At 57.2% G+C, this 14715-nt stretch overlaps 1 protein-coding gene across 1 annotated transcript; it reads right to left on the minus strand.

Moving 5' to 3' along the window:
• Nucleotides 1-4211: 4211 nt before the first annotated feature.
• Nucleotides 4212-7431, minus strand: J7T55_004131 (uncharacterized protein; the record flags this gene model as incomplete). Its single annotated transcript, XM_053144811.1, has 3 exons — nt 4212-6501; nt 7050-7196; nt 7418-7431. The coding sequence occupies 3 exons, from the start codon at nt 7429-7431 to the stop codon at nt 4212-4214; spliced, it is 2451 nt and encodes an 816-aa protein (XP_052992631.1).
• Nucleotides 7432-14715: the final 7284 nt, after the last annotated feature.

Here is a 14715-nt window from a genome sequence, read left to right on the forward strand (position 1 = left end):
ACTAGATGGGTGGTCCAGTCAGGTATCTCGCTTCGAGCATGAGTGGTCTATTTGCAAGCCGTCTGATGTAATATCGTTTCTCATTCAATTCTAATATTCATTCATAAAGATCAGCTATATTAAAACAGCAATATTGCTCATGCCGTCTTCCTGCCAAGCAGTGTACCAAGATACCGTCCCACGGACTGACATACCAGACACAGGAGCTTGTGAGGTCAAGCTGTGGGAGACAAGACACAGTTCGTCCCCTTGACAATTATCCCACCCAGAAAGGGTGTATTGGTCAAGTCGTGCCATCCTGATGCCTGGAACCCCTGCGAGCTGCGCATCAGCTGGACCTTAAGTATGGGCGGCCTCCAGCCCCGAGTGTGACCAATGGATGTGCCTTGGGTAGGCAGAGAGAAGCTGTCGAGATTTCCCAATGGACATATAGCTAGGTTCGACAAGAAGACGCCCATTGGCCCTTGATTGCTATTCGACGTGGTGCAGCCTCCGTCCTGTGGCTTGACAGTGCTCCATTTGTACGTGTTACATGCAGTTGGTCCAGCATGCTGGCATGTGGCGAAGGCCTGTCCCTTCGGTGGCGACCTATGTCTGCGTGTACTGCGTTTACTGCATCGGGAATTCAAACACCCGGTGCACTGTGGCACATCAAAAGCCACCATGAACAGCTGAAACATACAGCATGGCTGGAATGGTTGGCGGTCATACATGCAGCAGCCTCAGGGTCCGCCTCGGCACCGTTCGGATCCTGTCATCAATATACAGGAGCGAGGTAGTACGGATGAGCAACCCTGGAGACGATGTGGCTAGTGACGCTAAAATGAATGTCCCGCATCAAAGCTGCCCCCAGCATGGCCATTTTGCTGATCTGCTGGTGTGGTGTGGGCTGTACATGGGACGGTACAAAAGAGCCAAGTACCTGAGTCCGCTCCAACCAGCACCACCATACACAACAGCACACAGCTCTCTCCATCTCCTTGACGACTGGGCCTGCTTTGCGTAGCAGTAGCTTCTGCTGCCATTCACCGGTCTCTTTCCATGCAGTGCAAGAAATGCCCATGGATTGGACGAGCAGCAGCCGCCAGACCAGGCTCTGAAGCGTCGAGGCGTCTCCTCCTGTATTACAAGAGACCACAGAACCAGTCTTAGCTCCCGAGGCGACCTCTCCAACAAGATTGGAAAGTTCAAAAGCCACACATGTGATCGGCAGACGGCTATCCGCATCTGGGGATCATCCAGACTTGACCCCCAACTTGACGGGAGCCGGGGGTAAGGAATTGTACCGGCCACCTGTGACCGAAGGCCGTCAGCGTGTGGTCGAGAGCGATCCTGACGACTCACTGCGTTCGCACCTCTGAGTGTCCCCGGCCTGACACGCCCCCCTCCCCTTCTGATCTTCCATTTGGAAAGCCACCAACGGTCCAGAGCCAGTGTGGCGAGTGTTCGCGTCAGGGCCGAGAGCTGTACCTGCCGCTCTAGACTGCAGCAATCCAGTGGACTAGACTACTCGCTGGGTCGTCTTGCAGTATCGTCACACTCTGGGCTGTCTGGCCACCCCCACAGGGCCCTGCCCTCGAGATAGCAACATCCTTTGTCGATGTCTTGTATCACCATTACCATGCTGTTCGTTTAGGGGCCACGCTTTTTTCTCTCGACTTGCCTGTGCCATTGGATATGCGCCTCGCACGTACGAAGGGGGCCAGCCACCGTCCTCCGTCCAGCCAGCTGCAGCTGTAGCACAGAAAAGAAAAGCCACCCAATCGCATACACAGTATATGCATCTGGCCCAGACTCCGTGACGCGCACGCTTCGCCACGGCTCAGGTGTGGCTCTAGGGAAACGCAAGTGTCGATCACTGTGGCTTGATCGACTAACTCGACGTCACCTCGTCAATGGCTATCAGCCCCACTCCGTACCTGAAGCCGCTCTGAAGATCCTCGAGCCTTGGGTCTTTCGCCCAAGAGCTTTCTTACATGGCGTCCGAGCTAGGAAGGCCTGGACTCACCCGTAGTTTCGTGTATACTGTCGAGGATGACTGGCGGCCTCAGTTTGGGAACGGAATGACGATGTTTGTCACTTTGGGCCGCGTTCAGACAATGTGACCATTGCCCGCGTCCCAATACTACTCTGTGCCGAGGAACCGAGAGACACTACAGTACACAGCACACCACTGCGTGCTTCTGATGCCACAGCTGCGATGCGGCAAAGTCTCCCGGTGACCTAGGCGAGTAGCGCTTAACTGAGTCTCAACGGCGAGTTGGAATCCCAACACCATACCAATTCGCAAGGATATTCCCAACCATTGCCAGGTCCCTTCACAGTGTTGGAGGCCAAGTAAAGCCTATATCGGCACGGGGAGTCTGTCCGAAAGTGTATTACTCACTCGTGCTCACTATCCCACAACACAGTATATAGAAGCTCATTCTATAGGGCAGTATCCCACAGGAGGAAGGTCATTTCTCTGCGAAGTGTAGTTTAATGTGGACCGAGGGATAGTTGGCACCCGGGCCTAATATCGTCAAGCATGCCCCAGCCTGGCTGAATCAGATTCCCAATCTCACCTCGGCTTATTGTCTGTCTCACGCAAAATGAGAGTATGGCAGTGATAAGTGTCGCTCGGGTGACGCTCAGTGACGTTCGGGTGACGCTCGAGCTGGTCGTGGACGTTTATGCCCATCCCATCCCATCCCGTAGAACCCTCTCGCTGCAGCACCCAGACTACTGTACGTGCCTGTATACATTCACCCTCTTGTCACGGGCTTCTTGTGCGGTACACACCCAGGCGTTTTTGTTTCATGCATCAGTCGCCGGCACTAAAATTCTCGAGTGAAATAATGAGAGTGACAGGCGAAATTACCCGTGCCTAGCGCCTCGTGGCTCTTCTCCCAATCACCAGCCGCCTACGGCCCAGAACAGGCATCTTGGCTGGACTCCCCTCGTGGGATCTCATCAAATTTCAAATGGTCTATCCGGTGTGGAATCTCCGAGCCAGAGCGGCAACCCCGCCCACACGGAATATGCACTGCTCTGCACAGCACTGACAGTCTGCACGTCGAGGGCGGACCAGAGTCTTGTTGTCTCCATTCTCGCTGTCCATCCCTTCTTTGGGCCACGGCGGCCGTTGGTGGCGTCACTTGATGCAACAGTAGTGCGTCGGGGTTCCCAAGTGACATCGACAAGGCGTGCCTTGTCTTCGCGCTTGTTTCCCGGCGGCTATGTCTGGGTACGGGGCTGGTGAATGGCACCCATCCATCCGATGGCAGTCTACTGGAGGTTATCCCACTGAAGGCTATCCTATAGGACGGCAACGTATAGGGTCAGATTCACTTAGAGTCGTTCATAGATATTTTTTGGGTTTCTGCAAGCGGCAGCAGCAAGCCGCAACCGGGCTGCACTGCAAGGTGACGAGACCCCGTCGTCGGAGATGAGCATACCTTTCAGGCACCATTATATTCTCCCTTCGGCCTACAATTAATACGCACAGCTGAGCATCGCTAGGATTCATTTCCCTTGAGGCAGCCACAGAATTTTGGTACACGAGGGAAGACTGGGGGACATGGACTGCTCCTGCTTGTCTGTATGTACCCAGTATGAAGCGCCGGATGGATAAATTTTACCACCCTCAATAGACCCTACTCGAGACCTCGCCCGACATCACTGATGACACTCCGTCTGTTCCTGCTGGTCCGCGCCCTTGCCGTACTCCTGTGTCCTGATCAACCACGGGCGCGCGCGCGCACGCACCACCAGGTACACACCTGGTCCGTCTGCTCCACCCATACCCCGGCCCCTTCCTCCTAGATGGCTCCCGCCCGGCTCGCGAGCTGTGATCATGATGTGCCGCCCTTGCTTGGTTGCTCGAGCAGGATAGCACGCCGTATGCTCCGAGCCTAATGCCGCTCGCCACAACAGAAAAAAAAAAGACGAGTCGCGCCAGATTACTGGGCCAGGGAGGGCATTTCCCAAAAAGAAGAACAAAAAACTGCCCTCCATCGAGGGACTTGGTATCTCAGAAGTGTTTTTGCCAACGCCGGTAAACACATATTCACCCAACCCGTGTATAGTTAGTTGTGTTCGTGTTCGTGTTCGATGATGAACTCTCTTTGAGGAGCCGACCTGCTAATGATTACAAGACCCTGGAGTCTAAGTAGCTCTTGGTCCAATGAAGCCCATCAAGAAAACCTTCCCCCCGCTCCTCATGTCGTGATTCAGAAGGCAAGCCGAAGCTCGTAATTATTTTGCTGCAACGGTTGTGTCATGGCAGCGTCGTCTTCTTCTCCGGGTGCGTCGTCCAGTGACATCTCCCACTCGCGCTTTACGGGCTGTTTCTGCTCAACAATCTCGAGGACCATATCCTGCCCTTCGGAGAGCTCCTTAATTACGTCGTCATCCATTTCGACCTCCAGCCCGCTCTGCAAGGTGTGCACGACCCGGGACACTCGCTTGACGTCGATGTTCCATTTTGAGGCAATGCGCGCGACGAACTCTGCAAGCGTGCGCTGCATGAGATAGATTGCCCTGTGATACTCGCGCGCCTCGGTTTCTGCCCCGTCCTTCCTCAGCACGTAGAAGCACGCGATCGGCTTCACAGATCGCTCGGGGGGTGGCCGGTAAGAGGGGTCCACGCCCAGAGCCTCGATCCAGCCGCTGAGGCTACCTGCGTCTACCGCTTTCGGGACCCGACTTGGCTGGAGAGAGCCCTGTCGTGATGACGGGTCAGATCCGACAGCGGCACGTTCCTGCCATGGCACACCCGGTACCGTGACAGATGCAGTTGAGTGCAGCGACAATGAGCTGGGAGATGGGGACACGAGCGACCCGGTCACGGAGCTGTGAGTGCTGCGATCTCTCCAGGTGGTGCTTTCCCGGGACTCAACCTTCGTTAGGTCGAGAGAAGAATCGCCAGGCAACGAGACTGGGTGCGCATCTGGGTCGTCGAGGTCATCACCCTTCAGGTACAGCACGCTGACTGGTCGCGTGCTAGTGAACATGTCCTGAAGAGTCTGCAATTTGAAATGAAGGTCGTCTTCGAGCGCATTCCGAGCGCCACCGTTCCCACCGCCGGCCGAGCTGGCAGAGGACATGGACCACGTGCGTTTGTGTTTTTGAACCTTGCCAGGCCTCTGGCTACTGTCGACACCCTTCATTTGTGATCCACCAGCCCGCTTACGCTTGCCAAAATCCTTCAACCCACTCTCGGCCTGCGCGATTTGTTGCTTGAGTTTGTCGATGGTTTTCTTGACGTGTGCGACATCGTTGGATAGTTTTCTTTCGGCGCCATGATCGCGGAAGAGTTTGACCTTGCAATAGCATATCTCCGGCGTGGTGTCCGTCGCAGGCGGGCCTTCTGAGTCCAAAGCATTGGTCTTGGCGCAAAGTCGCACTGGAATGCCTTTGACACCTTTTGAGTGGCTGAAGTCGGTAGATAGGAAGTTGAAGCGGACAGCGACGTTACACTCAACGGAACCGTTGACACCTGGTGTCCATATCACCGAGAAGCCGTCAAAAGAAGCGCTTTCCAGTTCCACCCTCGTCCGCTTGTCATCACCGTCGGCCGGTTGGCCAGCCTCGACGTACTCTACGGCCTGCAGCTTTCCGCCTCGCTGGTGGGCCTCATTAGTGCCCCTGCCTTCCTTCCACAGGCTCCAACACACACCAGGCTTCTGGCGTTGTTGTTCATCCTCGAAGGAGACGCGGACAAAGGTCCTGAGCCGAGTTCCTGGCGCGATGGGGATGGCAGGCTGCGTGTCCACTATGGAGAGTGAATAAGCCTGGCCCTTGTTGAGGTAGGTTACTGGGATCTCATCGGCGTGCTTTATCATGGCCGTTGGCGCATTGAGGGTCACATGGTACCGGTATTTTTCGGCCGAGGGATGCATGGGCAGTGGCATGGCCATTCCGTACTGCTGCCTCGGCTGGAAGCCCAGCATGGGGGACTGGCCATGGAAGGCGCTATCGATGGAGCCCATGCGCTCGTCGCCCTGATCAGAACCCATCGGAGAACCATCCTGATCCATGGTCTCGTAGCCAGTGTCTTGGTGGACGAAACTCGAGGGGGCGAAGGACTGCTGTTGCGGATGGGGCTGAACGAAGGGATTGAAGTGCGGCTGCTGATGGAACTGGCCCGGGTGCAGGTTCGCGGGGCCGTGGTGGAAGCCGGCAAGGTCCATCATGGGAGGGCCCGGGGTGGGACCTGGGACTGGACCTGGGCCAGAGCCAGGACCGGACTGCATTGCAGCTTCTGTTGTGGGCATCGACAGCGGCGTGCCTAGGCCCATGCCAAACAGGGTGGGGGTGTGAAGATCGCCGGCCTGTGGATGATACAGAGTGTTCGTGCCACCAGGCGTGGGAGTGTAGTAACCCGGCGGAGCATTGGCGAAGTTGGTGAAGGCGAAGGAGTTGGGATCCATCAGGGACGGAGTGAACCTCCAGGGCTCGTTGGAAGCCCTGGGGGTGGGATCTTGGTCATGGAAGGCGTCATGACCCAAGCCGTGAGCCCTGCAGAGGATAGGGGCGGTCAGTAAGCGGACGTTTGTTTGGCGAGACTGTCCATCCCGCCGGGCAACAGAAAGTTGGAACAATAGACAGAAAGAACAGAACAATGTGTAGGGTAGGGTGGTGGTGGTTGTCGTTTGGGCACAGGGCTGAGCCCACAACAAGACAGCCAAGGTGAGCGGCTGGGCCCCAAAGTGGCCCCAAATTGCCCCTCAGGACATGTCGCGCGCCGCCCCGATTCCCCCAAAATCCCCAAGAGTCTCAGAGGGTGAAGGGGGCACTGCACCCGCCAGTACCCCGCGTTTTGCTTCCCAGGCTTCGCACTTTGCAGCGGCAGATTTGGGGAAATCTTGCCAAGCCGGGCCTGGCGCAACATGAGACGATCGCCGAGGAAGCAGACTCAAATGCTGTAGCCTAAGCCCGGAGCCGCCAGAGTCGAGACGGTTCATAACCTGACATGACTGACATACGGGCACTTTCTCTCCCACGCACGCACGCACGCACAATAAACGCACAAAGGCACAAACAAACACTCCGCACCGCACACGTACCTGTCTTGCGCATTGGGTGCGGCTCCTGGGTTTCCCGCGGTAGTCGTCTGTGATGAGGAGGGGGCGGCAGACGAGCCTGCTGCCACCTCAGGGAAATGCTGCCTGAAGTTGGCAATCAGGTCGTCGCCTGGCTTTTGCGAGCTTGTCCTGTGGGTGCGAAGGACAATGGTTAGCGTCCATGGTCTGGATCTCAACGGGCGACGCGAGCTCGTATCCTGCGCCGTCCCCGGCTCGCACAGGCGTCGACCCAACGGGTACGAGAGAGCGCCTGTGCACGCTAGACTCTGTCCCAGCCCATCCAAACAATGAGGGGCACGCAAAGACGGAGTGCGAGGTGCAAAGGGGCCGACGTGCTGTTGATTACTCACCGTTGACGGAACATTTGGCTTGTGACCACAGTCGGCGCTTCGCCCGGGGATTACTTCCCAGCAAAAGCGTAGACAGGCTATATTCGATTGAAAGGTGCGGCGAAAGTTGCGGTGGCAGAGTTAGGCGGGCTGCTAGACAGGATGCAGAGTCCAAGCAGGCTGGGGCGATGGCGGCCAGGTGGTCGTGGTGGCGGTGACTGCAGTGTCTCGGAAATATGTGGGGAAGGCTGCCTGATGCAATGGCGAGGCTGCGACTTCATAGAGCACGCGGAACCGCGCGTTGAACAGGACTGAATGAGGTGCGAATTGTGGTGAATGGTCATGCGCCTCTCAGGCCGAGTCGAGTCGAGCCGAGTCGATTTCAAGCCGGGCCGGGTCGGCTTGATCGCGAGTGGAGTGGAGTGGTGAGGGCCGGTGTGGGTGCGCAGTGCGTCTCTCGGTTGATGACCTCGTTGCCCGCCTCTTTATAACTTTGGCTGCGGATGCGCCTGATGTCTCAGTCCACACTGCACTTTGTCGGGTAGAATTTAGAAGCAACCGCGTCCCGCTGGTGGCAGATCAAGCAGTAGGCTATCCTGGTCCAGAATAGGCGTTTTGTTTAACCTTTTTTCTTCTTCTTTTCCTCGTTGTCTTTTTCTTCTGAAGTTTGTTTTGCCTGAAGGGCCGCGGGTGTGCGTAAAACGAGAGACAGCGCCCGTAAGCTTAGGGTTGGTGGGTGAGCGAGCGAGCGAGTGAGCGAGCGAGTGGGCAACGTGAGGTAGGTAGGCCTTGGGTTGGAAGTCCGTGGCCTAGGGGACGATGTAGTCGCGAGATCGCGGCGCGAAGGATAATGTAGAGGCGCGTAGGTGTGGGTGTAGGTGTAGGTGTGAAAGGTAGATAGATGCACGAATAGAGGTAGAGAAGGAGGAGGAGGAGGACGCAGAAAGACGCGGAGATAAATTGCGCCAGACGGCAGGGCAGGGCAGGGTTATGAGCAGGGCACTGGCTTGCGCGCAGGCTAGGCCAGGGTCGTTAGGTAAGGAGGAAAGAAAAAGTCGAGCAGGGTCTTGACAGAAAAAGGCCCGATCAGGTCAAGACCAACAAGTCAAGTCGAGAGGGAGAGCCAGCAATCGAGGGCAGCAGTTGGGGAGCAAGGCACCATATGTAGTGCGTGCACACACGTATAGAGGGCACAGCCAGGCCAGGTCGAGCCGAGACGAGACGAGACGAGTCGAGACGAGACGAAGTGGAATTGCAAGATGGACGAGGTCTGGCGCGAAATATAGGATAGAGTAGCTGGCTAATGCCGACTGGCGGGAGGTGGAGCCGTGCTCAGATATAGGTGGCCAGGTAGATAGCCAGGACGGACGGACAGACAGACAAATTGGCCGGGCCTGGCAGGGCTGGCTGGATGGATGGATGGATGGATGGATGAATGGATGGCTGGCTGGAAGGAGTAAGAAGAGGTAGATGTTGGCGGGTGTAGAGCACAGCGTGCAGTGTGCAGCTTTGACGGCGGACTGGCTGACTGCCTTCGTCTGCTGGAGACGTGGGAGATGTTGCGAAAAAGAGGTAGACAAACCTGTCTACTAAGTAGACTTGTATCGTCAAGAGGTGACAGCAGAACAGACATAAAAAGAACAGTGTGCGCGCGCGATCGACATTGGCCTCGCTTGACCTTGACCTTGACCCTTGGGCGCGGGAGCGGCAGCGGTAGCAGTCCCAGTACCCAGTTACCAGTGGCAGGGGAGCCAAGGAGAAGCTGTGAGTATGTGTGTGAGAGTGAGTGAGTGAGTAGGTGAGCGTGTGTGTGTGGTGTGTGTGTGTGTGTGTGCGTATATCTGCTGCGTGGGTATGTGGTACAGAAGCAAAGGTCAGCGGGGAGGGGGTGAGCAGGCGTTCTGCACAGGATCGGTCACGCGAGGGGGGGAGGGGTGGTGCTATCAGGCTGGTCTTGGATACATCGCACCTAGAAAGTCATCCTATGGCTGGCTCGATGACGGAATCCTCGAGGAGACAAGCGCGGTGTGTTGACCAAGCGAGCGGTAGCAGTGGCCAGACGGACAGACATTCGGAGACAGAGACCAGAAGGGGTCGCGACCGGGGGGGGGCAATACAAACCCACCATGTCACCGCAATCATAATCTGCTGCTTTGCAAGGCTCCTCCAGCCTGACCCATCCATGCATGCATGCATCCACCCACCCATCATCCACCCACCCATCCATCTGATGGCAGTCCACGGCGGCCGTGGCAATGTACCAAGTATCTGCCCCGGCTGGTGGTACTGTGTACAGCACCAGTCCACGGTCCGTCCATGTCGACACATGGACAAGGGCCCCACCTGCTTCCTGTACCACAGCTTCGGGGCGCGGGAGGCTTCCCGGCTCAATCGACTCGTCGTCACCCGTCCAATCCACAACAATAGTCTACACAGTACCGACCCTGCTCTCACCATCCATCCGCCCACTGATCAGTCATTTCCAAGTGGCAACCCCAGGCCAGCGACATCTTCAAACATTTGGGGGAGGGAAACCGAACGGCAGCGACGGCAGCGGCACACCCTCCCTCTACCCCATCCCAATCCTTCCAGCCCGAGGGCCACAGAGTCACGGCCTGGACGGCTCGATGTGCGTCAGGCCACTCCGAGGCTTGAGCTCTTCCGGCTCTTCATGTGGCTGAGCAGACATGTGCGTCAAGATCGCCGCTCTCGCTTCGAGTGACGGTGGGGTTCCTGTATGTCTCTTCGCAGCCCACCGTGCCGGCGCTTGGCATTGTGGGACTTGCGCCGGCGACTGTCCAAACTCTTGTCGTCCACATTCTTCCTTCCCATCCTCGAGATTGCTTGTGTCGTGGACTAGGCGACCTGTGATACTAGATCGGGGGGACGGCCTGCATGTACTGTACTGTATGCTCCTCACCCTGTCGACAAGGTCTGCCGCCAAGGAAGGACGCACGTGAACCCCACGAAGTGTCAATATACGGTTTAGATTCCCAACTATGCAGAGGCTAAACCTTCGCTCGGAGCATATACCACGCACACACCGGAAACACTGCCTATCCAAGCCCGACAGCAATACTCAGGGTTGGGTGAAGCGGAACCCCTTTGCCTCTTTTGGCTGCGCCCGTCCCATATGTGCTTTTTCATTCTTTTTCCCACGCAGGGACTCCCAGCCTGCCCAACCCTAGGCCGCATTATTACAACGCTGTATCGTGCAATATCACCGGGGCTGATATTGACATGCACGCCACCGAAGATAAGACAAGTGCCTCAGCTCCTCCCTTCATCAGAAACTCGCCTTTTCCCTGCCGTGCCATGCCTTGGCTCTGTTTGTCCGGGTTCATCTCGGCGAGGACTAGGCCGTAGCATCGCAGAGTAGAGTGACGACAGTTTGACCCCTGGGCACGACCTGCGTTGTTACATCGCGCCCTCGAAATCTTTAAAAGGTCCCGATTGCATCTTCACCCGAGGACGAGCACCCCTGCCCAGGGGGGCCGTGAGGCGGTGCAGCTGCTTTCGCCACAAGCCTCTGTGTCACCGCGGTACGCCGCTCCTAGACCTATCTCACCCTACACCAAAAGCCAGACCACGGACGCCAGAACCTCTGCCATGTGTCCAGTGCCAGTAGCGAGCGGCAGCAGGCGAATCAAGGCTGCGGGCTAGCAACACAGGTAGTTGCGCACCCTCTGACTACTAACTGCTATCGTACTGAACGGAGCGCCATTGGTTCCCGGGCCGTTGGCGGCTGCTGAACTTTGTCTCAGGGCGGTCTGAATGTGCATGGATCATTCGCTATTGTGCCTCCTCCGTTGGTCGCTGGCTAGAGGCCAAAAGTCGAGCTCTGGGACTACACCACAAGCCCTGAGCAGTATCCTGTGGGTGGTGTGACAAGGGAGCACGTGGCAGGCCAACTGCTGGCTTTTACCAGGTCGTTGGACTTCGGTTGCCTTACCCGGCGCTGGGCAGTGTCCCACTACCGAGACAGCTGTTGACAGCCCCCCGGTGGACAGCGGCGACCTTGCAGTACGTGTGGCCGATGGCTAGGACCACTGCCGTGGTAGACGACTGCCGTTAGTAAACCACATGCCGCGGTGAGAAACCTTCACTGGATAGCTCTGTTAGCCACATTGGGTTTCGGTAGGGGCTGAGGACACATGCGGAATGACAGAGCCCACAAGGCTTGATCGACAGCACCTTACCCTGCCAAGTCTAGCAGATCGCCGTACAGATAAACTTAAACAGATCGCTAACCCTACTTTGAAGGTTCCCATCGAATGAATGAGTTGGAGGCCTGTGGCTTGCGTGGCTGGTGCTGCGTGTACGTCGCCACAGTGGTATGCTAACGGAATCCAGTGTCCTTTTCGATCGGACTGCACCGGTGGCTCGCCAGCACGGCGTGTCGGCGTGGGAGTCACGACCGGTTCCTCGATGCTGCATGTGTTAATGTGCCGGCTCCATGCCCACCCACCTATCTGACACACATGCAGACAAGCAGACAGGACTAAGCCAATCCCCGTCCAGCGCAAAGCTGACAGCCTCAGGGCAGGTGACTAACTACTATGATAGACTACGTGACCGCCTAGGTACCAGGCCTCCCAGGTCTGTGCCACCAGTGCGGCCCGAGAGTTAACTGGCAACGGCCGCCGGCGTGTTGTCGGGTTGTCAGAAGAGACCTATGTAAGCTTGGAATTCAGGTGACCCCTCTTGGCGCGTTGCATCATGCGTAGGTACTTCTGGAATGTTTCCAGGTTCCCACGTCCGTGCTAAGTAAAGCAGCGACGGGAGCACTACCACACTTTTTGTCGGCCCATTTCCAGTTGGACACGCAACGCTGCCGAGGCCGACCTTGGGCCGCGCTACACGTTGGGATGCTTCAGTGGCGATCTCGGGGGCTCTTTCCTACCAAGCTTTGGCTGCGGAGCACGCTTGTGAGCCTGGCTTCCATGGGCCTTCTAGAAGTATCATCTGGGCATCTCCATGTACACGGGCAAGTAGTGGTGGCTAGTGGGAAACAATCAGGACAATGTGGCTTCTCGGACGCATTGACTCCAGTGCTTGCCAAATCTCGGCGGACCAGACTTTCAGACCAGACCGCGTGTCGGGCAGTTCCATCTGGTTACAGTAAACGCCCAGAAGTCAGGGTCGACTGCCATAGAAATGCTGGGGTGCTTGGCCGGGTGCATTACGGCTTTGCAAAGACGTTGAGGCTAGTGGAAGGGGTTGGACAATGCGTGGCAGGCGTGGCAGGGACCTGAACTCTGGTTCAATGCTCCTTTGTGACGATGGTTGAAACATGATTCTATTCACAGAGACGCCTCACCACAGGCACAGGTCCAGTATCGGCTGGATTATATATTATTATAGGGCTGATGACCAAGAATATCCAAAGCTCGTGCGCCCTTGGACGTCAATGACCGACGCCGAGGCTGCACGCCGGCTTCTACCCCTCCGAGGTCAAGGTTCCCCAGGTTGTACCGAGCCCAGCGCCTGAGATGTCGGGTCCCGGGTCGAGCTGACGGCTAGGATGGGCCATGGTGAGGATAAGGGGCGAGGGTGAGGGTGAGGGTGAGGGTTATGAGGGTGAGCATACATTAGCAGTGCGTTATAAGACAGCATGGACAGCCATCGGGTTGTGGGTTTGGGGGAAGGGTTGGTTTGGTGGTGTTGCACGCACACCCACTGGTCGACTGGAGCCGACTGTGTACCGCGTACGGCAGACTGGCAGGAGAACGGGTACGTGCGTGTTGGGTACTTTTAATTGGCATGATAACGGAGTCCCTGGATCCTGGGCTGCTCGGGATCAGAAAATGCCATGTTGGAGATGAATCTTCACCATGATCGGGGAGACATTGACGTCACAGGAGCCCTGGTCTCGAGTCAAGCCGACGCACAAAGCCGGCGTCTGTGGGACGGCAAGAGCTTCCGGTGGGCATCCATCCCTCCATCCCTCCATCCCTCCAGACGTGCAGACGTGCAGACAGTGCAGACATGCCATTCCCCATCACAAAATTCAGCGCTGGGCCCTCTCGAGGGAGGCTCGGCGTGTGTGTGAGGGGAGCTTGGGGCCCACACCCGACCCACGCGGTCGAGCCTGAGCCTGAGCCTGAGCCTGAGCCTGAGCCCGAGCCCGAGCCTGAACTGAAGACTGAACTGAAGACTGAGAGAGACTGACTTGACTGGAATTCTGACTGACTGACTGACTTGACACTGACCGACTGAATTGGCTGACCGACCATCCAGTCCCTGAGCACCGAGATGAGATGTCCGCAGGGCCGCAGGGCAGCAGGGCAGTGTCGAGGACGGACCTGCGCGGGCGCGGAAATGCAAAATGCCATTTCCAATCCTCAATCAAGCGGGCCATCCAATCACTGGTCCATGGCTGGCATCCATCCACCCGTTCCCATCTCCGCATCCATGTCTCCAGGCCCCACCTCCTGGGGAGGGGGGGGGCATCAGGGCATACCGGTGCAGACCAGACGTCCTTGACAGCTCAGTATGATGGTAGAGCCAGCCAGCCTCAGCCAGAATTTATCCAGACAGTCAAAGACAGTCAAAACATTTTCACCAGAGTCCACCACCCCCCTGCAGCCACACCGACGTCCCCACCTGCAGCGAACATTTCAACTCGAGTTCCCTGCCCGGCAAGTCTGACCCCCACTGGCTATGCTCCGTACAACAGTCGCAGTCCCCCAGTCGCAGCGCAATCCCAGTCGCAGGGTACACACCTGCCGAGACTGACTTGCGAATTGGCTTTCGGCTGTGACGTCACCGCATCCTGAGATTGCCATGCCATGTCCAAAAACTCAAAACCTACAACTGGCAACTGGCAACTCCCCAGATGGACGGGCAGAACTGCCATTCGCCCGCCCACGCCCACGCCCACGCCCACGCCCACGCCCACGGCTACAGGTCCACAGCAGCAAAGAAAGCATAACACAGCACCCAGGAAACACACACCCAGGGCCATCTGTCTCAGCAAACCAGTTGTATATACTGTATCTGTTCTATTGTAGGCACGTGGGCACAGAGCAGTGTCGGCCCGGCACACCCAGCATGGGCTTGTATCGGCTAAACCACCCTCTTCATCGAGCTGATCCCGTGCCTCCGTCTGTCCCTTGGTCTCTGGCAAACAGCGCAAAGGCACGGCCTGCAATGGCCTGAATGGACGTCCAGGGTTGCCTCGGAATATCCTCCTTTTCGCCAGCAGGATGGGGCTCTCTTACAGCCTCCTTGCGTCACAGTCTACACGCCCGACGCACATCTGCGGCGCGAGTCCCTCCTGGCGAAGCAGAAGGCCCAGGGAAGTTGACTCATGGCTC

This window comes from Diaporthe amygdali (genome assembly GCF_026229845.1).
Source record: "Diaporthe amygdali strain CAA958 chromosome Unknown NODE_18_length_871485_cov_64_394520, whole genome shotgun sequence".
Lineage (NCBI taxonomy): Eukaryota > Fungi > Ascomycota > Sordariomycetes > Diaporthales > Diaporthaceae > Diaporthe > Diaporthe amygdali.